At 39.9% G+C, this 23,392-nt stretch overlaps 1 protein-coding gene and 1 long non-coding RNA gene across 18 annotated transcripts in view; both read right to left on the minus strand.

Moving 5' to 3' along the window:
* The window catches only part of ABI1 (abl interactor 1), an 88,089-nt gene extending 65,454 nt beyond the window's left edge, over positions 1-22,635 (minus strand). For all 16 annotated transcript variants that reach the window (XM_086334730.1, XM_086334728.1, XM_086334724.1 and 13 more), the window contains exon 1: positions 22,393-22,635. In XM_086334730.1, coding sequence (XP_086190856.1) covers positions 22,393-22,509 — 117 coding nt within the window. In that variant the 5' untranslated portion in view covers positions 22,510-22,635. The remainder of the gene's footprint in view (positions 1-22,392) is intronic.
* Positions 10,762-13,330, minus strand: LOC147361131 (uncharacterized). Of its 2 annotated transcripts, none has more exons than XR_015139800.1 (3): positions 13,193-13,330; positions 12,594-12,697; positions 10,762-10,896 (listed from the first exon to the last, which is right to left on the minus strand). It is a non-coding gene; the product is annotated as an uncharacterized LOC147361131 (long non-coding RNA). The 2 variants fall into 2 exon arrangements; XR_015139801.1 differs by having other exon boundaries at positions 10,767-10,881.
* Positions 22,636-23,392: the final 757 nt, after the last annotated feature.

The raw sequence follows: 23,392 nt of genomic DNA on the forward strand, positions 1-23,392 counted from the left end.
AGTACTAACTACCATGGCACCCCTGGTCAATATGGTACACACACAGCTCTGTCATCATATTCAACTCCTGAATTAAAGCAACATCACACTCCAGTGTAACATGATGCAACCATCCCTTATACAACCGAAAAGATGCTATCTCCTCAAAACAGAATACAAAGTCTATCTTCTCTTCGAGTAAAGTTCTTTCCTTTCCTAATTGAGTTGTACTTCCCCTTTGATATCTTGTGACTTAAATACTGAAATACAAGGTTAACCAGTAATAACATATCTTAAGTTAAATACAGAAGACTAGGGGGGAAGAATTGGTTACTATATACATAAATATTAAGAAAGATACAGAACAAATATTCATAACTACTAGTTTTCATTCTATAACTGGTCATGAGGTGACCAAGAGCAGCTAGTGTTTATCATTTTCTTCTCCCACTATCCATCACCATTTTGTTTGCCCTCTGCAGTCATCTCATCCGGTCACTGTTCCTTGCCTGACGTGTCTGTGCTTAGTTGCTCAGTTGTGTCTGCGTCTTTGCGATCCCATGGACTGCAGCCTGCCAGGCTCCTCTGTTCATGTAATTTTTCAGGCAAGAATATTGGAGTGGGTTGCCATTCCCTTCTCCAGGGAATGTTCAGGACCCAGGGACATCATATGTCTCCTGCACTGTAGGCAGATTCTTTACCTGCTGAGCCACTGGGGAAGGAAGCCCAGTGACTCAAACCTTCTTTACCATCAGCAGCCCTTCTTGTATTGTGTTGCATTAGCTTTCCATTAACTTTTATAGTATAGGACTCGGGAGTGGTTAAGAGGCACTCCAGGGACCTCGTGCATTCCAGACATACTCCTCTCCACCCCACTGTGTAGTAGCAACCCAGTTTCCACTGACAGTGGGGATCAATCACCAGTTGGGATCAATCACCATAACCAATACAGCAATCTCCTGCTTTGCCTGTTAGTTTACTGGCACAAGGAAGGCAAAGTGGCCAGGTGTTCAATTTCCAGTTTAATAGAACCAATGCTGCATTTCCCAGTAAAAGCACTCCTCTTTGGAACTCAGAACTCTATACTGGCACGCCCCAGAGTCGAAGATAAAGAAGAAAAATTTTTGCCAGCAGATCATTAGGGGTAAGTGAGAAAAGGTCACTTTATTTCCACCTCTTGAGCCCCAGACCTATGAATGCTGGCTACAGGAGAAACCCCACCACACATCTGTGACTGATTCAGAGACCAGACCCCATCTCAGAGAACATCACACCACCACTGCAAAGAACTGCCACCAGCAGGTACAGTGAGTCTTCAGAAGGACATTCCACTGTTCTATCCTTTCAGCTTCTTCAAGGTAATGGGGAATATGCTAAGACCAGGGATTCCGTGAACATGAGCCCAATGCCACATTTCACTTGCTGTAAAATCAATTGCCTGGTCAGAAGTAATGTGATACAAAATACCAAGACATAATTAAGGCATTCTGAAAGTCAATAAGGAGTTTTGGCAGAAACAATGCAGGAAGGGGAAGTAAATACATGCCCAGGGCAAGCAGCTTTTTCAAGGAGAACAAAGTATTGTCCTCTTCGTTATGGAAGTAGTCCAACGCAAACCACTCGCCACCAGGTATCTGGCTGGTCCCTCCAGAGGAATGGTGTCATCTTAGGGGTCACAGTGCGGGCCCTCTACCATTAGCAAGGTGTTCATTCAGCGGTAGTGGGCTCTAAGCCAGTCGTGATGTGTCTGAGCATACACACCATCTCCATGCCCGTCACTGTGATATCTTTTTCATCAGCCCTTTGGGAAAGGACTGAGGTAGACGGGGAAAGGCTGAAATCCAGACGTGATATCCTGTCCACCTGATCATTAAGATCCTTCTCTGCCGAGGCTGCTCTTTGATGGGCATTCACAATAAACCCAAATATTAGTGTCCATTTGGAAGTATGTCTGTATATCTATTCCCCATACTTCCAATTATGTTCCTTCCAAGCCCATGATCAATTAGCCAAACAATTAGCTACTGCCATGAACTGAGGGGGTCCACATCTCTAACCATCTCTCTCTCCAGACAAAACAACTAGGTGTGCTGCTCAAAGATGTACCAGTGAGCGTCAACAAGGATTTACCATATAGCACAGGGAACTATATTCAGTATCTTGTAATAATTAATAATCTATAATGGAAACTAATCTGAAAGAAAAAAATATACATATATATATAATCATTTTGCTGTATATCTGAAACTAACACAATACTGTGAATCAACTATACGTCAATTAAAACAAAAAGATCTGCCCATAGAGGGAATTTCCCTTCACCACTGCGCTCCAGGTCACGGCTGACTGTGGCTATAGGGCTACAGATGCCCATGCTGGCACCAGCATATCATGTAGAACCATTTGTAAACTAAACCTAAATTGTTTTTTCCTCAGTTAACTGGGACTCCTCATGAGGCCGTAAGCGTGGACTGAGAGTGAAGAAGCAAAGAAACAGGAGCTTAAGTATACACCTTGTGGAGTATACATCACAAGAAAAGGTATATAAAACAGTAATAAAAGCAAGTTATAAAATGACTATGTACCTGCTTTTTTAAAAAGAAATGGCATATGTAAAGCAATTATCTTTCAAAAAAAATAATAAATATAAAAAGAAAAAAAGAAATGGCATAGGGGGAGACCACTGCCTCCCAGCCTATGATTCTAGGAGTGAACGAAGTACAGTTTTAAAATGTCAGTGAATCCACTGAAGTGTTTCCTCCAAGATTTGAACACCACGTGAATTTTAATTAACCAGAAGGGAAAAAGGAATAGAGTGAGAAAGTTTTCTCCAGATAGTTGAGGAGAAATAGTTCCTCCAGATAGTTCATTCTTGGCCAATGAAACAATTAAAGCTGTACATAAGAGATCTATAAATGGAGAAAAAAACAAACATTTAACACTTTTCCAAGTTATTCTTCATACAGGAACACATTCATATCTTTAATTCATACTCAAATAAATGCGAGTTTGAGAGGTAATTACTTAAGGAATACAAAGCATCGTTTCACAAACTACAAGGTAGAGTGGTAGTTAATACCATCACAATCAGCACCACCCTTAATTAACTGAGTGGGGAAAACTAAGCACTCCTGCTTTAAAACAAACAAACAAAAATCAAGGTTCTATAAATACCGACAAAAGTAACTTGTGCTACCACTGACTGCCTATTTCCTCACACCAGCTCACAAAACAGCCTCACAGAATCAGTACTGGAGGTCTCCATCCTAGACTGATTCACTCACTGACCACATTTTCCAAACCAAAAAATTACGAGCATGACACAGTCTGACAAACTATATTTTCCCCTAATTTCTTCATCTATTATATAAAAGTGTAAGAATTACAGTGATATTAAGACTCAGTTAACAAGTCTTATTGAAAGCAGCTAAATTTTCTAAATTATAGCTATTCCCAAAATATGTGAGACAGAGTCATTTTTACAAGTATTCCAAAAAAAAGCCTGAGACATGGACAGAGGGATATTCTATTCCCATCCATCAGTTATAAAACAGAGATAAAAGACATTTTATTAACAAAATACCACATACTGAATACAAACCAAATAACCATTTAGAAATCTAAATACCAATTAAGGATATACAATAATATTAAAAAGAAAGCCATCTAACAAGATATGTACAAGATCTGTATGAGGAAAACGACAAAACTCTGATGAAAGAAATAAAAAAAAACTAAACAGAGAGAATCCATTGTCATGCCTAAGAAGACCTGATACTATCAAGACATCACATCTCCCCACCATGATCTACAGATTCAACAGAACTCCAATCAAAATCCGAGGAAGTTACTTTGTGAATATCGACAAAGTGATTATGAAGTATATATGGAAGGATGATGTCAGACAGCTGAATATGATGTCCTTCGTCACATCTACCTTCAACAATTTTGCATCCATCCTTGGGCAAAAGGGAGCTGTGGGATCCAGGGAACAAACTGTAAAACCCAGGTGTAGTACAAGATCAAGGAAAGCTGTTTTAAAACAGACTTGTACCCATGGTCTCAGCTGGATTTAAAACTGGCTCTATACCAGAGGCCATAGCTACAGCCCCAGTTAGCTTTGGTTCTGACACCAGCACCAGATGCCAGGGGCATAGGAGGACTCTTACCCACTTGTAATCAGGTAATACATATACAGACATCAGTCTCAAGGGTCAACCATGCACTGACCTGTGAACCAGCTCCAGTTCCTTGCAGCTGCAGTTCAGGAGCCCCTAGAGAACACTAATTTAGACAATCACCCAGAGATGAGAGAACCTCTGTGAAAGTCCAGGAGTACCATAGAGAAGTTCCAGCCCACCACTGGAGCAAAAGAAATGTGAGATAAGATGCACTGGAAAGGGTAAGAAGAACAGTCTGATTTCACCCACTTCACACATCCCTCCAAGGCAGCACAGCTCAGTGCCAAGAGAGCCCTTCTCAACCAGCGACTTCTCTGCTGGGTCAAGTGAGGGCAGGTGAGGGAGCCCCTGGCTTCCCGGCTGTGGGACACACTGCAAAGCCCATTTCTTTCTCGCCCCATCCAGAATTCTGAAGTGTGAACAGCACCTCTAGGAGGTGGTGAGTGGCTGGTACACAACAAAACGGATGTGGATCCTACTGAGCATGTCAAAGACTCCACTAGGAAACCCGACCACAAGCTTCCGAGAACGCTTTGCCCACAGTGCCCCAAAGTGCCCAGCCTTCCATATCCCCACCTCATAACTGGCTCAAGAGAGCGCTCCTGATAGTGGCAGAGTGAGCTTTTGCAAAAGATCAGTGAGCACGCAGAGAGGCAGACTGAACCTGTGGCCTGGGAAAGACCATAAACTTGAGCCATAAGCACCACCCTCAGAAAAGCAAAAAACAATGCCTGTTACTTCACAGGATCAAAAGAATGCAAGCAAGCTTAAAAATTCTGTCACAAGGAGGAGCAAGATATTTAGAGCAGGCATATTCTTAGAAGATCTATCAAAGCCTTGGAATTCCTAGCAGATGTGACAAGATATTTCTCTCCTGCAGTCAATTAGTAAAGACTGAAAGAGCTGACAGCTCTACTTCAAGTGTGAAGACAGCAACACAAGAATTCAAAGAATATGAAAATTCAAGAAAAAAGGACACCATCAAAGGCTCACAATATTCCAGTAACCAATCCCAAAGACAAAGAGTTCTGTGATTTACCCAATAAAGAACTCAAAACAGTGTTTCAAGGAAACGCAATGAGCTACAAGAAATCAGAAAGATCATTTAATGAAATCAGTAAACACATGAACAAAATGTGTTTAACAAAGAGATAAAAATCCTAATAAAGAAACAAGTTCTGGAGCTAAAAAATGCAATCAATGAAATAAAAAATCCAAGAGACCATCAACAGCAGCATGGATCAAATAGGAGAAAGAATGTGTGAAACAGGAGACAGAAACTTCAAACACTGGAGAAAAAAAAATAATGAAAAAGAGTGAAAAATGGCTACATGATTTGGGGGATATGATTAAAAGAAACAATCTGTGAATTATTGGAGTCCCACAGGAACAAGAGATGGAGAAGAGGGCATAAAGTCTTTTTAAAGAAATAATAGCATAGGACTTCCCAAATCTGGAGAGAGATTTGGACACCCGAGTTAATGGACCAAAGACCTTACAAACACGTTATCAAAGAAGAGACACAGATAGCAAATACACATAGGGAAAGATGCTCCACATCCTTAGGGGAATCGAAATCAAAATGAGTTATCACTACACATCTATCAGAATGGCCAAAATCCAGAATATTAACAGCACCAAATGCTGGTGAGGATACAGAGCAACTAAACTTTCATTCACTGATGATGTGCATACAAAACTGTACAGTCACTTTAGAGGTGAAAACATAGGTACGTACAAAAACCCATACACGAAAGAGTATAGCAGCTTTTATTTATAATTACCAAAGCCTAGAAGCAACCAAGGTGTGCTTCATTGGGTGAACAGATAAACTGTGGTATATCCACACAATGGAATACTATTCAAAGCCAAAAATAAATGAGCTATCAAACCATGAAAGGACACAGAGAAACCTTAGATGAGTATTACTAAGTGAAAGAAGCCAACCTGAAAGGCTACAAATTGTATGAGTCCACCTATATAACAGTCTTTAAAAAGCAAACCTTCAGTTCAATTCAGTTCAGTCGCTCAGTCGTGTCCGACTCTTTGTGACCCCATGAATCGCAGCACGCCAGGCCTCCCTGTCCATCACCAACTCCCGGAGTCCACTCAGACTCAAGTCCATCGAGTCAGTGATGCCATCCAGCCATCTCATCCTCTGGCGTCCTCTTCTCCTCCTGCCCCCAATCTCTCCCAGCATCAGAGTGTTTTCCAATGAGTCAACTCTTTGCATGTAGAGACAGTAAAAAGATCATTTACTGCCAAGAGTCAGGAAAGAGGGAGAGATGAGTAAGTGAAAAACAAAGGATTTTCAAGGCAGTGAAACTACCCTGTACTATAGTATAATGGTGGACACATGTCATTCTACGTTTGTCAAAACCCAAAGAATGAAAAAGAAAACCAAAAACAAAGAATGTACAGCACCAAGAGTGAACCCTAAGCTACGTAAACAAACTCTAGACTCTGGGTGCTAATGATGTGTCCATGTAGGTTCCTCAACTGTAATGAATATGCCATCCTGACAATTCGATCTTGGTGTTGATAATGGGGTGGCTGTGCATATGTGGGGCAGACAGCATATGGAAATCTCTGTGCCCTCCATTCAAGTTGGCTGTGAAGCTAAACTTGCTCTAAAAAGTCTATTGGGGGAAAAAAGTGAAAGAGAAAAAAATAAATCCATTCACCTCAGTATGTTAGTTCAAGCACAGTTCTGATGCATCAGCAGTGTAACTAGTGCAGGCTGTGGAACAGAGCTCAACAAACTATGACCCTCAGGCCAAATAGTTACCTTCGGCAAACAAAGTTCTATGAGAACACCTTCACAGCTATTAATTCACATGCATCTATGGCTTTCTTACTACAGTGACACAGCTGAGTAGTTGTGACAGACCCCTTGGCCTGCAATGCCTGAAATACTGATATTACCTGGCCCTTTGGGAAAACACTGACCACTCTTGCTCTGGAACAGAGATTTCCAACCTGAAGTGGATAATGACATTCCCAGTGAGCTTTTTAAAAAATTCCAGAGCCCTAGACCCAACCTAATCCTTACCTCCCCTCTAAAAAGACTACAATTTAATTGGCCTAGGGGTAGGACCATTAGCTATTACTATACCAACAGAAAAATGTGTACAATAAAACAGGAAAATATACAAGATAAAAATCAGGATACCCAATAATACAGAAGATAAAGGCAGGACCCTAATACACAGACCACAGAGACCACAGAGAACTACATGACAAACTGGAGCCATAAGTCTGGCTCTGATCTCCACGAGTCTGCAAAGAAACAAGATCACTACAGGATTTACAGTATCCGTGAGGTCAAAACATTTTGGTGAAACTCAATTTTTTTCTAAGACTTCAGCCTGACTGTAAAAGGGAAGCTTTATTATAATTTTTCTCTGGATTGTGAACATATTTATTCTTCTCACCTTACCTCTTAGCCCAAAAAACAACAGCCCAAAAAACAAACAAAAATCCTCAGAGTGGCAGGATTTCATACAGACAGTACCCTGCTCCCTGCCTGCCTTTCTTCTCTTTTTGGCGGGGGGTTGGGATGGGGTGGGGTGGAGAGTGAGGCAGGAGGAGTAGGGAGAATAAGGATGAGTGTGAAAGAAATGCACCACTAAACTGGAGATAAGGTGGCTCTATATTCCACATTATTAAATACAAATAATAAGCCCACTAATGCAAGGAGTCCCCAAGTTATGACACATGGTTGATACAAAAGTGATTTATTCAGACCTGTAATTCATTTCTGCTACATTTACCCACTTTTGAATGACATCTGTTGATTATACCAAATGGGTCCACACAAAAGAACAGAGTATATATCAGGACATAGCAAAAGCACAATTTCACCTTAACAATGTTACCTTACATTTAAAATGTGGTTTCTCTGTTTTCCAAGCTGGGAAACACTACACTGGTTTTCTACAGTTGAAGGACAGTAGTTGAGGGATATTTTTGACCAAGCCTTCATCTCCCCCACTACCCTCCCTGGCAACTGACATTATCAAAATCAAACAACTTTCAGCTCTTTCAAATGTGCCCTGGTGCGCATTTTGTACTTACTACCTAGATCCCTCGCTTGTCAACCTCCCCTTCCGTGTTACTCATGACTCAGACAAATTCACGCTATGAGGCATTCAAACTTCCCTGAAACCCCCAAACACTGCTCTGTTCCTTAAAATTCTCTCTACAAGATCCTTTCTGAAAGGGGGAGTTCTCAATCCACATGTCTAAAAATGCAGCGATCTGTAACACAGGAGATTATGACAGAACATCAGTTAACATCAGAAGGAGAAACTTGCCCCTCGCCTCCTGACCCAACAGTACACAGCCAAGAACTCAGGGTCCCTCCCTTTCCTCTCTCCTGCTCCCCTGCTGCCCACGCTGCCAGCTAACATCAAGCCGTATTCCTATTCTCCAGCCCACTGCTCTGCCAATCAATTCAACTGTGGAGGAGTAAAAGCTGGAGTGTGGTGGAACCAACTGTGTACTAACAGCTGAAAAAGAGAAGGTCTATAGATTCACTTCTATGACTGCAAATTACTTTCTGTGGGCGTACTAGCTTTATGCTGGAGAACGGTTCCAGGTAAAATAAGTCATCTCTGAGTTCTCCCTTTCCTATCAACCGTATCCCCTTTACCAAGCTTCCTGATTCTTCTGGCACCTATTCCGTCCTTTTCTCTCTTAACTACAGCTATCTCAATTCAAGAAATACCCTTTATGTGTGGACAGATGCAACCGTCCTCTACCTGGTCACTCTGCATCCTCATCCTCCGAGCAAAAAGTGCAAGGATACAAAACAGACTGACAGTGGTTGGGAGGAGGGGTAGGCAGGCAAATGGGAAGGAGGAGGAAGGGGGACTTTCGGTTCTGCTTTGACTGCAACTGAATTATGAGAATCTTTTACAGCGATCTTTTCATTACCTATGTGCTCCTTAAAAAAAAAAAATGCTGCTTGACATTTGTTCTTTGCATAAGCAAAATTCTACTGACTGCCAAAACTAAAACCAAAAACCTTTCAAAAGCAACAATTTTCTTCCATACAGAATGTTTCCTCTTCCCAAAATTTAAGGCTTTATAAGCTATGGTTCAATGATTTTTCACATAACTATACTACATATAATATTGACATCACAACACCTAGGAAAGAGTCTTTTACAGAGAATGCAATTAATAACTATTTTTTGAGCATGAAATAACTATTTGTTGAGTTACTTTTAAAACAGTTCTACAGCCTCAAACACTCTTCCTTCTAGCAAAGAAAAATAAGTAGTCACAGCCTATCACAACAATTTCAGGCACAAGAAAATTCAGATAATTCACCACCACTCACTATCATCATGCAAGACCAGCCTCCCCCATCTCCTCTTGAGCTCTTTCCAATCCATACGTACTCCAGCCTCCTTCCAATCTGTTCTCCACTCTAAACACGAGTCATCTTTAAAAAGTAAAAATGATAATGCCATCCCATTGCTTAAAATTCTCAATGTCTTCTTATCAGCTTCAGAAAAAAAGACCAACACCCTTAACACAGCCTATAAAACCTTAATGATCTGGTCCTCACCTAACTCCTCTCAGATCACTATCCTCTCTCTGCTCACTATACTCTAGAGCACAAGGGTTTATATTAATAACTCATTCAAAATCATTCTGCCTTCCCTCACCTTTGGGCCTGCACATATAATGCTCCTGGTTCCCTCTGGTAGGGACAGCGCTGTTCCTTCCCTCACAATTTCTTGGTTAACTATCAATATAGCCACCCTTCAGATCTCCATCCCAGCGTTCCTTCCTTGGTTTGCCAGGCTAGGTGGAACCACCTGACAGGACACTCTCATGTCAACATGTGTTTCCTCAGATAAAATTTATTACAGCACGTGATTGATTAGTGAGGGAGGCAGAAATTATATCTGATTTGCAAAATACACTCAGGGCATAATAGGCAGTCAAAAATTGCTGAATAAGTAAATAGGGGACAAACTAATATATTCTGTAATACAATGAAGTACATTACATATAATTATGCATGTTTCATTTTACTGGGCATTCCCATGGTTCCAAACTTAGAAACTTGTAAAAATCTGCCTGTTTTCTTTAGGATTTTTATGGCATTCTCTGATTATTCTGAAAGAATGGGAGTATCACCAGTCTGTCTCCCTAAGCAAGCTCTGAATATGATTAATTATTAATTGTAATGAAACATGGAGCTGAAAACAAAAAGACTTCTCAACCTTTATGAAAGAGAGATGGATTAATCCAAAGTTTTTTTTATTAAAAATATAAAAAAAGCCTAAGAGGAAAAATGCCAGAGAAAGAGCTGAAACAAAACAAAAAGCCAGTTTTTGTTGTTGTTGTTTTTGTTTTTTTTTTAACTTTTTCTCCCACTTTAGTTGGGTTTCTTTTAAGACATAAATAAATCAGTACAGAAAAGGGATATATGTACCATCAGATCAGATCAGTCGCTCAGTCGTGTCCGACTCTTTGCAACCCTGTGAATCGCAGCACGCCAGGCCTCCCTGTCCATCACCAACTCCCGGAGTTCACTGAGACTCACGTCCATCGAGTCAGTGATGCCATCCAGCCATCTCATCCTCTGTCGTCCCCTTCTCCTCCTGCCCCCCAATCCCTCCCAGCATCAGAGTCTTTTCCAGTGAGTCAACTCTTCGAATGAGGTGGCCAGAGGTAATATCAACAATGGATTTCTTCAAATCTAATTTGGAACATACTCAAATTAGAAAAAAATTAAATGATTACTATAAACAATTTAAGATCAGTGTTTCATATTACTTTATAAAAATCATATAATGTAAACAACTTCCTATTAATCAAATAAATTTATTCAAACAAATTACCAAACTTTGGACTTGGGTAAGATTTGGAGAAAACAGATATATGAAACTAAAACTATTTGGAAATTAGTGCTGAAAAGTAAAATATACAGAGGAAAACTAACACCCAGAATATAAGAAACTATCAAAAATGATTAAAACAGAATATGCTGTATTAACAGAATTCTTGCAGAAGGAACTTGATGTTAAGCCTTCTAAACCAACTATTCATATCAAAGTTTCTCCAAGTGTGGTCTGCAGGCTACTGAGGATCCCTCACACCCTTTCAGGAGATTCGAAAGGTCAAAACTATTGTTTTCATAGTAATACTAACGCTATTTGCCTGTTTTTCTGACAAGATGTCTTTTAATATTCTGTGTAACAAAAGGAAAAATACTTTAAAATAATTCTGCTGCATTCTAAGTATAATAGGAAAAAACACTTGTGCAAGCTAAGTAAGTAATTTTTCCATGGAACTTCAAAAAACAACTTCAAAAACTACGTGTTACCTCGAAAGACAACTGACAAACTATGGTTAATCAGACTGGACATTTGGCAGACATCTTCCTTAAAGTGAATGAAGTAAGCCTATCATTTCAAGGAAAATTCTTGTTTGTTTTGTTTGGCAATGTTTGTTGCCAACAGTAAAATTCGAGCTTTCAAGTAAACATTAGAATTTTGGAAACCTTTAATCCACCAATGTGAGCTTGGAAGCTTTTCAATACTTAAGACTCATGAAGATCTACAGTGATATTAATGAATGTGATTTTTTTTTTAATATCCTATAATGGAATGGGTCAACATTCAGAAGGATCCACATAACTAAGTGAACAAATATTTTCCATCCAAATGACCCATGCAATAATTTTTAATGTACTGGAGTATAAAATGTTGACATTGTTTCAGAATCCACACTGCAACAAACCGTTAAGAACTACTATCTAAGTTTCGATACAATATCAAACAAAATTATCCACAGTTCTATACATGGACTATTAAAATACTTCTCTTTTTCAAACTACATAAGTGTATGAAGCCAGATTTTTCCCATATACTTCAACCAAAATAAAGTATCACAATAGGTTGAATGCGGAAGTAGATACAAGAATTTAGTTGTCTTCCAGCCACACACTGGAGAAGGCAGTGGCACCCCACTCCAGCGCTCTTGCCTGGAGAATCCCATGGACGGAGGAGACTGGAAGGCTGTGTCCATGAGGTCGCTGAGGGTCAGACACAACTGAGCGACTTCACTTTCACTTTTCACTTTCATGCATTGGAGAAGGAAATGGCAACCCACTCTATTGTTCTTGCCTGGGGAGTCTTGATGGGGGAGCCTGGTGGGCTGCCATCTATGGGGTTGCACAGAGTCGGACAGGACTGAAGTGACTTAGCAGCAGCAGCAGCCACACACTAAAGAGATTTGGAGTCATAAAACTATGCCACTCTTTTCAAACTTTTTTTTGTTTTGGAAACCTATGGATATTTTTCAAAATATTACTATTTATATTATTTATGTTAAAACCCATCACGTTATTTTAAACGAATTAATAAATGTTTTAAATTTCTCCATTTTAATTTTTTATACAGTACATACCGATAAATATAACCCATCTAAAAAACGTTCTCTGGGGTCTTTAGCTTTTTTTAGGAGTATAAAGGAGTCCTGAGACCTTTACATTTCGATACAGTTGATATATACTGTGAAGAGATAAAGACAAAGATGTTCTAATTTAACACAATCTCACTTATATTTTCTCTCCTCAGTAAGACTGAACTTATTTATTCAATGACAAAGTAAACATTTCAACATACAAAACAGAAGGAATAAGTGGAAGTAAATCAGAGGGTTTTTAAGAGGAAACTGAAGAAATAACTCAGAAACAAACAAATGAAAAGCACCGGAATTACAAGACTAAAAAGTCAGAAGCAAACTAATAAAAACCATCAGAACTGCAATTGGACATAATCTAGTTTAAACTTGTCCTTTTACAGAAGATAAGAGTTAGCAGAAGGAAATGGCAATCCACTCCAGTATTCTTGCCTGGGAAATCCCATAGACAGAGGAGCCTAGTGGGCTACTGTCCATGGGACTGCAGAGTCAGACACCACTTAGTAACTAAATATCAACAACAAAAGAGTTAAAGGTTGGTTAAAATACAACTAATTCGTGATAGAATGAGGATGAGAACTAACCTTCCAGACTTCCTGAATAGTCCGTGTAAACTTTCCCGAGCTCACATACCAGGCAACGGGCAGGCACTGGAGACATGGGCATGAACAAGACAAACCTGGCACACCTGCTTTCTTGGAGATCAGCGTCCTGTCAAACAGATGTAACGCGTGCACAGAGGAAACACACTGGATTCTAGGGGAGCACGGAACGGAGTATAAATTGAGCTCGGAGGGAAGAGATCTCTAAGAAAGTAACCTCGTTACTGTCATCTACCAACATCCTCATCACTCCCTCTTTTGCTAAGGACTCATTAATTCATCACCATTCCTGTCATTATTATTAGTGATGTCAACATTCACTCAGATAATCCACCCCAAACCCTGGCCTCTCAGTCTCCAGACTTCCTGAACTAAAACATTTTTTTCTTTATCACTGTCAAAACCCTCCATGGTCATCACTAGTATTTACACCATTTTCAAAAATCTAGATTTTTAAAAATCCTGTATTCTGAACATCCAATTTCTTCTTGTATCTCTGCAGTTCACCTGCTCTAGCACCTCAATTTAAACAATCCTTAGATTTCACAGGACTTCCCATTCACTAATTGTCCCAGTTTTTCACTATCTACTTTGCAACTAAGATGTGCTCCAAGTATAAAATACACATCAAATTCCAAAGACTTGGTACTTTAAAAAGAACGCAAATATCTCATTAACAAACTCTGTTGATTACTTATTGAAATAATTATATTTTGGATGCACTGAGTAAATAAAATGTTATTAAAATTAATTTCAACCTATTTCTTTATACTTTAATATGGCTATTATAAAAATTTTAAATTAGATATGGGACTCACATTATAGTTCTATGAGGCAGTGGTAATCTATTCTGTGATGACTCCTAAATGTGGATCTCTAACTCTGACTCCTCCTTAAACTCCAGAAGGACTATCTACCTAGCCTATCTACTTCACTGTCAAATCTAATTCGGACTGAACACACATCCACAAGTGCACTCTTGATAGCCCCCCGCCCATGTGTAGCCATCCACTGACACAGTTACGAAAATAATTCCGACTAGGAGTCATCCTTCAATTCCTCTTTCCCTCATACCGCATAGTCAATCCATCAGTAAGCCCTATTCAGCTCTGCCTTAAAAACGGCCAACCTCTCTCCCCTGAATTCCTCAACCCATAACAAAGTACAAGCAATTCTCATTCTCTGCCCGGACTAGTATAATAATACCCTTCCTCCTGGAAATTCTGCTCTTGCTTTCCCTTCAGTATGTTTTCCACTCAGTTGCCTGAATGATTCTTTCAAAAAGTAAATTAAGTACTGCAATGATAATCCCATCACACCTGGAATAAAATCCAACCACTTTTCAAAGCCTACATGTGATCTGACCCCTGACAATCTCTCTGACTCTCTCCCACCAGTCTCCTTCTCATTACCCTGTAGACATTACCCTTAGAGAGATTTTTCCCATCTCAGAGCCTCTGAACTTGCCTTTTTCCTAGATCCTCACAGGGAAGATGCCCTATCCTCCAGGTCTCATTTCAAAGGTCACTCCATAGAGTGTCACTTCCTCCTGCCCAATCCCAGGTTTCTGCATCCTGTCACCCTATTTAACTTTCCAAACAGCACTTCTCCCTATGTGAAAGTCTGGTTTTTTTTAGGGAGGGGGGGTTGGGGATCCTCTGTCCCCTCCCCTCTATAATGAAAACTTCCTAAGGGTAGGAACTTGGCCTCACTTACTATTTTATCTGTGGTACCTGGAAGGTACTCAAAAGATTTTGATCAAATGAAGAACGATGAATGAATGTGGTAATTTTTCACCTGAACTACAAGACCTGACACATAAGTGATATTTAGACCAAGACGAACAATTTTTCTAGTTAGAGAACACCGTTTGCAAAGGTAGAGAAGAATCAAATTTCAAAAAACTGAAAGGGCGTTATGACTGGTAAGACTAGAGCAACAGAATGAACATAGCAAGACTAGAAAGACGGGAGCTATACCATATATGGCCTGACAGGCCTCACTGCGAGGCTGCATATTTATGAAGAATCACTGACTAACTTTTAAGCAGGGGAGTGACATGATCAGATTTCCATTTTGAAAGTGCCGGTTAAGCCACAGTGTGGATAATGGGGATGTGATCAGAGGGGATATGTGGTAATGTAAAGACAGAAGCTAGAGCAGTTGCTAAGCTTTACACTAGGGTAGTACAATGGAGACAAAGACTAATTTAAAGAGATATTTAAGAGGAAGAATCAACAGGACGTGGTACAGATCAATCAGTGGTGGTAGTTGGGTAAGGAGGTGCCAGGGAAGCATAATGGAGGAGCCAAGAGATGAATAAACAAAATGTGGTATTATATACACACACTAGAGTATTACTCAGCCATAAAAAGGAATACAGTACTAACACATGCTAACAAGTGAATGAACCAAGCTTAAAAATATTACACCTAATACAAGTCAAAGAGACACAAAAGGCCACATATTGTATAATTCCATTCATATGAAATATATAGAATAAGTAAATTAATAGACACAAGGCAAATTGGTGGATCCCAAGTGCTGGGGGCAGGGTGGTTGAGATGGGGACAACCTGCTTAACAGTCTCAGGCTTTTCTGAGGAGCAATGAATATGTTTTAGAATACATCAAGGCAGTGGTTGCATAACATTGAATGTACTAAATACCACTGAACTGTATACTTTAAAATTCCTGGTTTTATATTATATGACTTATAGCTCAATTTCTAAAACTGCATTATGAAGCAAATAATATAGCAATATTCTAATCAATCTATGGCAGGAGTTACTAACAAAACTGGTTGTAAATTTAAAATATATTAACAATTCTGAAGCTCTCTACTCCTTACTGTCATAAATAAATTATAGTAACATTCATTATCTTTTTCCCCACATATAGCAGTTGTGCAGTGGATTTAATAAGACTTTTATCTTGTAGAGATACATATTAAAATATTTATGGATGAGATGATATGTCAAAGATGGACTTTACCAGAACAGTAAAGAGACAGGAGAGGATGATAGATGGCCATGAGCTGGCAATCATTAAAGCCAGATGATGAACATTTGGGGGTATCATTATACTATTCTCTTTATTTTTGAGTACATTTGAAATTTACTATGCTAAAAATTAGTAAAATAAGACTTCGGGGCTTCCCTGGTGGCTCCACCTGCCAATGCAGGAGATGTGAGTTTGAACCCCGATTCAGGAAGATCCCACATGCCACGGAGTAACTAAGCCCATGCGCCAAACACACATAACATTCCTTAGGATGTTTTGGTTTTAGGTTTTTTTCACAAATACTAGTTCACTACCAACTATATCTCAGAAAACTTCATTTTGTAAATGAAGAAAATTGGTAAATTAGTTAAGCGTACCTATTTGAGTACTTTAAAAAACTTCAAGTCTCCTTTCTATGGAATTAAAGTATGTGTCAGCTATTTGCTTTAAAAACAAAATCCAGTAATCACCATTTTCCAAATGCCTTATCTTCTTAATTTTGCAGTTAAAAAAAAAATCCCTTATTTTTAGCATGATGTCGTATTAAATAAATATTAAGGTCTAAAAAGTTTTTAGTTCCAGGGCTTGACTTCTTTATTCTTCAAAATATTCTTCAAAAACCAAGCCGTAATTTTAGTAAAAGTTATAATCAACAATAAAAGGCATTAGAAAAAATACACAGCTCCCCCCAAATTCAAACTTTTTAAATGCTCCAAAATTAGCTTTTAACTATGACTTTTACCTTACTTTTTGTACTACCACTATTTTCATGGAATTACAGTCTGTATCTCTTCTAATATTTGACTCAACCTCTTGTCCCAGTATTAGCATCTTCCTCTCTGGCTAATACATTCTTGTCTGCTAACTCACAAATGCCTAATTCCTAGAATATAATTTAACCTAAGATAAACAGAGTTATCCTAAATAGCCCTAGAGGGACTTCCCCAGCCATCCAGTGCTTAAGACTATGCTTCCACTGCTGATCCCTCTTCAGGGAACTAAGATCCTATATGTCAATAAATAAATAAATAGCACTGATCAGAACTCAAATGGTCCAAACATCTCTTTTCTACTTTAAGGAGTATTAGCATTCACCACCTATCAGAACCAACTGGAGAAAGCACACACACAGAAGAGGAATTAGAAAAGTGTTCTTATTTGAAGGGATTATTTCAACAATTTTCTAAAAAACAAAACAAAACAAAAAAAACACTTCTCTCCAAAAGACAAAAACAAGCTAAAACTGAGAATCTAATCACAGACCAGAACTAGATCACAGTATCACATGTAAAGTTCTTAGTGGTACTGTAGTTACAAAGTGAAAAAAAGATGTTTGTTTTAATACAAACATTCAAATGATATGCAGCCCTAAAGAATATTCAGTACTCTTGAGAGCATCAGTAAGAACTGGCATAAAACTCCACTCTTACGAATGGACTTTCTTTAAGACCTAACATGCAAGGTCAGATTCTGCCTGTTTAGTGGCAGCACTGTGTTAGTTGCTCGGTCATGTCCAACTCTTTGAGACCTCATGGACTCCTCCGTCCATGGGATTCTCAAAGCAAGAATGGGTTGCCGTTAATGTTCAATTAATGTTATGACACGATATAGGTCAATCTAACAATTAACTGAGGAATTTCCATAAAATTATCTAAAATTCCATTCTGTTTATTGAGATATAACACTACTAGTTTCAGGTGTGCAATATAATAATTCATTATTATTTGTATATATTGCAAAATGATCACCACAGTAAGTCCAGTTAACCATCACCACACAAATTTACAAGTTTTCTTTCTTATACTGAGAACTTTTAAGATTTACACTCCTAGCAATTACACAATATTAACTAGAATCACCATGTTGAGCATTACTAAACCCTAATTCATGTATTATAGATTTCCAAACTACATCTCTAATTTCTCTAATTTTTCAAACTACTGTTTTACTCAAACTTTCAAGTACAATTAAGATTTCTACCATTTCTAACCTGTCCTCATCTCTGCAATCATTCTGACTGTCTTTACCTGAACACAATTTGTGTGGAAATCAGAACTACTCGAAATATTTCAAGATGTTTTTTGTTTTGTTAACGTCTACTAATTTTTCTAAAAATTTCCTTATCACAATTGCAAAGCTGATTCAGAAGAGGAAAAAAAAAAAGGCAAAAACACACAAGAAAGGAAAAGGGACCAGTGAGCTCAGTGAAAAACTAGCCTACAACTCCTGTAATTCAATACTTCAAGTGCCAAAGCTACTGTATTTTGTGATTCAGGCAAGTTGCCAAATTACAAACATACCTGTTCTTATAGTATAGCGTGGAATTCAGAGGAAACAATAGTTAAATAGTTGTGAGGATCCCAGACACAACCCTCAAGAGTCTGTTTATTTCATGACATTTCTGGACTCCTTCGCATCTATAGACAGTGTGATATGGAAAGAGTATGGCTTTTAGAGCCTGTGAGAGTTACAGAGAAATCCCGACTGCCAATCCCTAACTGTATGATAAAATAAAAACTGATTTATGTTTTCCGAGTCCTAATTTCTTCATTTGTAAGAGAATACTGTCTATCACAGAGTTTTTGCAAGGATTAAAGATAATACAAATCAACCAGCAAAGACTGGGACAGAGTAGGTACTCAATAAGCAAAGCAGGTGTCTTACTCTTCCCTTTTCTATTACCCTCTTCATACATTCTTTTTATCCACTTAGGATGCAGAATCAGAAAATCTGGGTTTGATTCCAGGCGCTATCTCATACATGATATGGAACTTTAGGCTAGGTATTCAATGTCTCAGTACCTCAGATTGCTCATTTGTTTAAAAAAGAAAAGGAAAGGAGAAAGAAAAAGATCATAGAATTACTGTAATACCTAAGTGACATCACTTTATAAACTGGAATAAACTATAGAGTATCAAAAGAGTCAGTTTTTACCTACTCCAAAGTGCTCCCACTCAAAAAATTACCTGCCTTCCAAGATTATCAGTCTAATGAGCAAATGAATACAAATAACATCACAGGTACAGGAAATCAAGCTAAACTAAGCAGCTCACTGATGGTATCCCCTCATCCTCCCAGACTTCAGGATATACCTGTTGACCCCAAAGAAGCCCCTATGGGGGGGATTCCAGAGGAAAAAATTAAAAAGTTGAGAGGTAAGTAAGACTTTCCTGTCCTTACTCAACCTATGCTGAGAAATCTTTCGTAAACAGTTTCTGCTCCTTTTAACTTGTATCTCCTTCCTACTCCCCTAGAGTCCCTATGATAAAGGCAGTATGGACCCTGAAGTGGAGTGCAGAGAACTGGCCAGAACAAATGAATTCGAGTTGAACAGTGACTGTCCTTGACATAACCACCAGAAAATTCTAACTAAGGTAGAAAAAGGCAAAGATTTTTCTTTATATCTAAATAAAATACACTATTTTGAATACTATTTTCCCTAAGAAATTCAAAAGCCCTGTCCTTTTTAAAAGATAGCAGACTCTTCTGAGGAGTTTTGCTATTAATAATAAAATTTAATAAAGTCAACAGGATCAAAAGAGCTAACAAAGTGCTCAAGGACTCAACTGCACTACAGCCAAAAGAACTTGCCAGCTAAACACCTTACCAGAACTGTACTTCCAAAGTGTAGGAAAGAAACAAAATCACAAAACTAAATTCTCAGGATGAAAATCACTCAGGCAATAATTTAACTCACCTTGGGTATAAAAAAATTCTCAAAACACAAGTGACCATATACTTTCTCCAAGTGAAGCTATGTTTACACAGGGTGTTGGCCACTACCCAGTCAGTCATAGAAGGGATACAGAGAGATCTCAAAAGATTTCCAAACGGATATTTCCAGTACTATTTGTCCCCTCTCCACAGCACCATGGCAGATCACAAAATCAGCTACCACCACATCAACTTCCACAAAGTGCATGTCATCTTTGGAGCCTGTCTGAGCCTCCTGGGAAAGCAGCTAGTGACCAGCTTCAGGAGCCCAAAGGTACAAAGATAAACACTGCTGTGTGTGAATTTCATCCTTCCCTCTCCCCTCCAGTACTTCTGAGTATCTCATTGGTGTTGAGGATCACCAAAAAAAAAAAAAAAACCAACTTGGGGCCAGTGACAGTGCATCTTAGCACCATGGTACTAACATGCTTAAAAGACCACAAGAGAAACAGAATGATTTATTTACAAATATAATGAAATTTTACAGTGCTTCAAAATTACATGATGGTAGCAAGAAGGGAAAAGAAAAGGGGTCAAGGAAGAAAAAAAACCAAAAAAACAGCACACAACTACGTGAAAAAGAAACAGTCAACAGACAGGTTAAAACACGTAGCAGTTACCACACCATGTATTTGTCAGATTTCCCAACATGCAAAACAGAAAGAAACCAGCCCTTTATGAAGCGCCTGTCTGCTGACTTCTACAAAGAAATGACTTCTCTAGAACGTGGGTAATTTAACTTTCTGTGCTCTTCCTTTGGCTTTCAAAATCTTTAATATCTGCAGCAAACTGAGATTCACCTCAATTTTAAGGTTCTTCATGTGAAGTTAAATAAAACGCGTTTACTTTTAATATCGATAAACTGTAAGATAGCGTTTCTATTTGAAAACTATATTCACATTCCTACTAGATTTAAGAATATTTTCTTAAAAAAAAAATATTTTCTTAAAAGCCAAATATAAAGTTTGCAAAAACAAGTAATACAGTAGTTGGGGCAGGCACTCAACAAGTTTATCAGTGGAATTTCTAAACTAAAAGCCTGAAAAAATTTATGAGATAAATTCCTAGTAGTGCTACTGAAAATACGATGTTACTAATATGGGAATTGAGAAATATTCAAAATATTCTGAAAACAGTATCTCCTTCTAAAAATAAAGAGGAAAAGTATTTGCCAACACAGAGACGATTGGTTCTTAAAAATGATAATCGCATGGGATGCATTTCTATAAATACTTTAGTTCTCAATTGCAATAACCCCAACCTTTCAAAGCACGTTTTGGTCATGCCTTTCCACTAACAAGCAAGTTTTTCGTGCCATTACATTGATTCAAAGGACTCTGCTACTTTTATTTGCTTCTACTGCAAACTGTTAAGTTTACGCAGTTAAAGATCTACAAATTAAACTATCACACAACATAATTCACTTTCAAACATTAAAAGCAAACAACCAACCCCTGTCATAGAAAAGTGACAAGAATTTTCTAATAAATTTACAGTAACATATTTGACGTTACACTTGTAGTTCGGAGATTCATTCTGTCCATGTATTTAGGATGGAAAGAGACAAACCTCAGGGAAAAAAAGCAACCGGCGATTATACCGTTCTATTTTTACTTAAGAAGCCACCAGTTCAAGAACTTTTAGGGAAGAGAGAATATTCAAGCCATTTTTCCAAGTAGTTAAGGATAATTTGTGTTTTACACTAACGACCGCCCTAACAGTCTCTAGAATATATTGTGGTGGGGGCGGAAGTGAAATTGATGAGAGGGAAAAAAAACCCGACTTGAAAACCGACAGGCAGGCAGATTTACAAACCTTCAATTAAAGGGAATTCGGAGGTTAACTTCTCTACGCCCTCCCTCGCTCCCCACCCGCTTCCTCCTCTCCTCGGGGAGGTCTATGTGATGTGACTCATGACCAATTTTTTTAAAAAATAAATAAATAAAAGACACACCCTCTGGGCTGAAACTGACATAATCGCCCCCACCCCACCCTCCCCCGATGCACCCCCGCTTCCCCTCCGGCTCCTGACTCTCCTCGTCCCGGCCCTCGGCTAAACGCTCAGTCGGCCGCTCCGAGACCCTCGGCCGGCGGCGGGGGACTCCGGGACGGAAGCCCAGCGGTGAAAGGCGGCTGGAGAGCAGCGCGGTCCTGGGGGCCGAGCCCGCGCGGGAGGAGGACGGCAGCGGGGCGCCGGGCTGCGGCGGCCGCGGCTCCGGGATCCCTCGCCCATTTTCTCTTTCGGCTTCTTGGGGTTTCAACCACCGCAGCCACTTCCTGTATCACAGCCCGACTTCCCCGAACCTGGCCGCTCGCTATCTACCCCGGCTGAGCTTGGGGTTGGGTCTGGGCTTTGGGGTTGCCGCTGGGGTTAGGCAGTTCCCCACCCCGCCCAGTGGGCTGGTCACTCGGGCGGCCAGTGGCGGGTCCTCGGCCCGGCCGGCAGCGCCCGCCCGCGCGGCTCACCTGTATGTAGTTGTTTTCACAGTACTCCGCTACCCGGGTCAGGTTCTGGTAACTCTCAATCAGCGCCCTCTTGCCGGACGGGATTTCCTCCTCTAGTAACATCTGCAGCTCTGCCATTTTCCACCCCTCCGCATCGCTTCCTCTCGCGTTAAAGAGACAGAGGCAACAGCAAGGTCCGCGGAGGCTCCCAGCACCTCACAGCCCGGATACAAACCGCCTGCCCGCCCTCCCGCCTGGTATTGTGGGACAGCACCTCCTCCTCTTCCTCCTCACTTTCTCCACCCGCCTCCACCCACTTCGCGCAGGCGCGGCAAGCTCGTTCTCTCGCGAGTTTTCCTGCCTTTCCCTCCCTCTTTTCCGGACCATGGGATTTCCCCCCACTTTGGCAAGGCCTTCTGGGAATTGTAGTCTCTCCATGGCTTGCTGCACATCAAAGGCGCATGCGTCCAGGGAGGCTCCGAAAAAGACTCGGGAGGAGAGTAATAAAAGAACTTGGAAAGAGGGTGGAGGTTTAAATCCCAAGTTTCTTGACAGCTCCGGGAGATGGCGCCACAGGGTGATTCTAGAGAATGAACCGGGTTCCCCGAGAAGGCTGTGAAGCTTGGCAGAATTTGATTCACTAGGAATCAGATATTCTGACAAGGATTCAGATCAGATCAGTCGCTCAGTCGTGTCCGACTCTTTGCGACCCCATGAATCGCAGCACGCCAGGCCTCCCTGTCCATCACCAACTCCCGGAGTTCACTGAGACTCACGTCCATCGAATCAGTGATGCCATCCAGCCATCTCATCCTCTGTCGTCCCCTTCTCCTCCTGCCCCCAATCCCTCTCAGCATCAGAGTCAAGGATTAAAAGGGATTAAATATGGAGAACTCCAAATCTTTACTTCCTCTATCTTTTTAGAGATAACGAGACTCAGGCTTTACTGTCTAAACTTCTGCTGCCCTCAATTCACTTAAAATTTAGTCAATACTTGATATTGCCAGCTCTATACCAAGCA

This window comes from Bos grunniens, chromosome 13 (genome assembly GCF_055505025.1).
Source record: "Bos grunniens cultivar Pamir isolate PY7600 chromosome 13, Bosgru_T2T1.0, whole genome shotgun sequence".
NCBI lineage: Eukaryota > Metazoa > Chordata > Mammalia > Artiodactyla > Bovidae > Bos > Bos grunniens.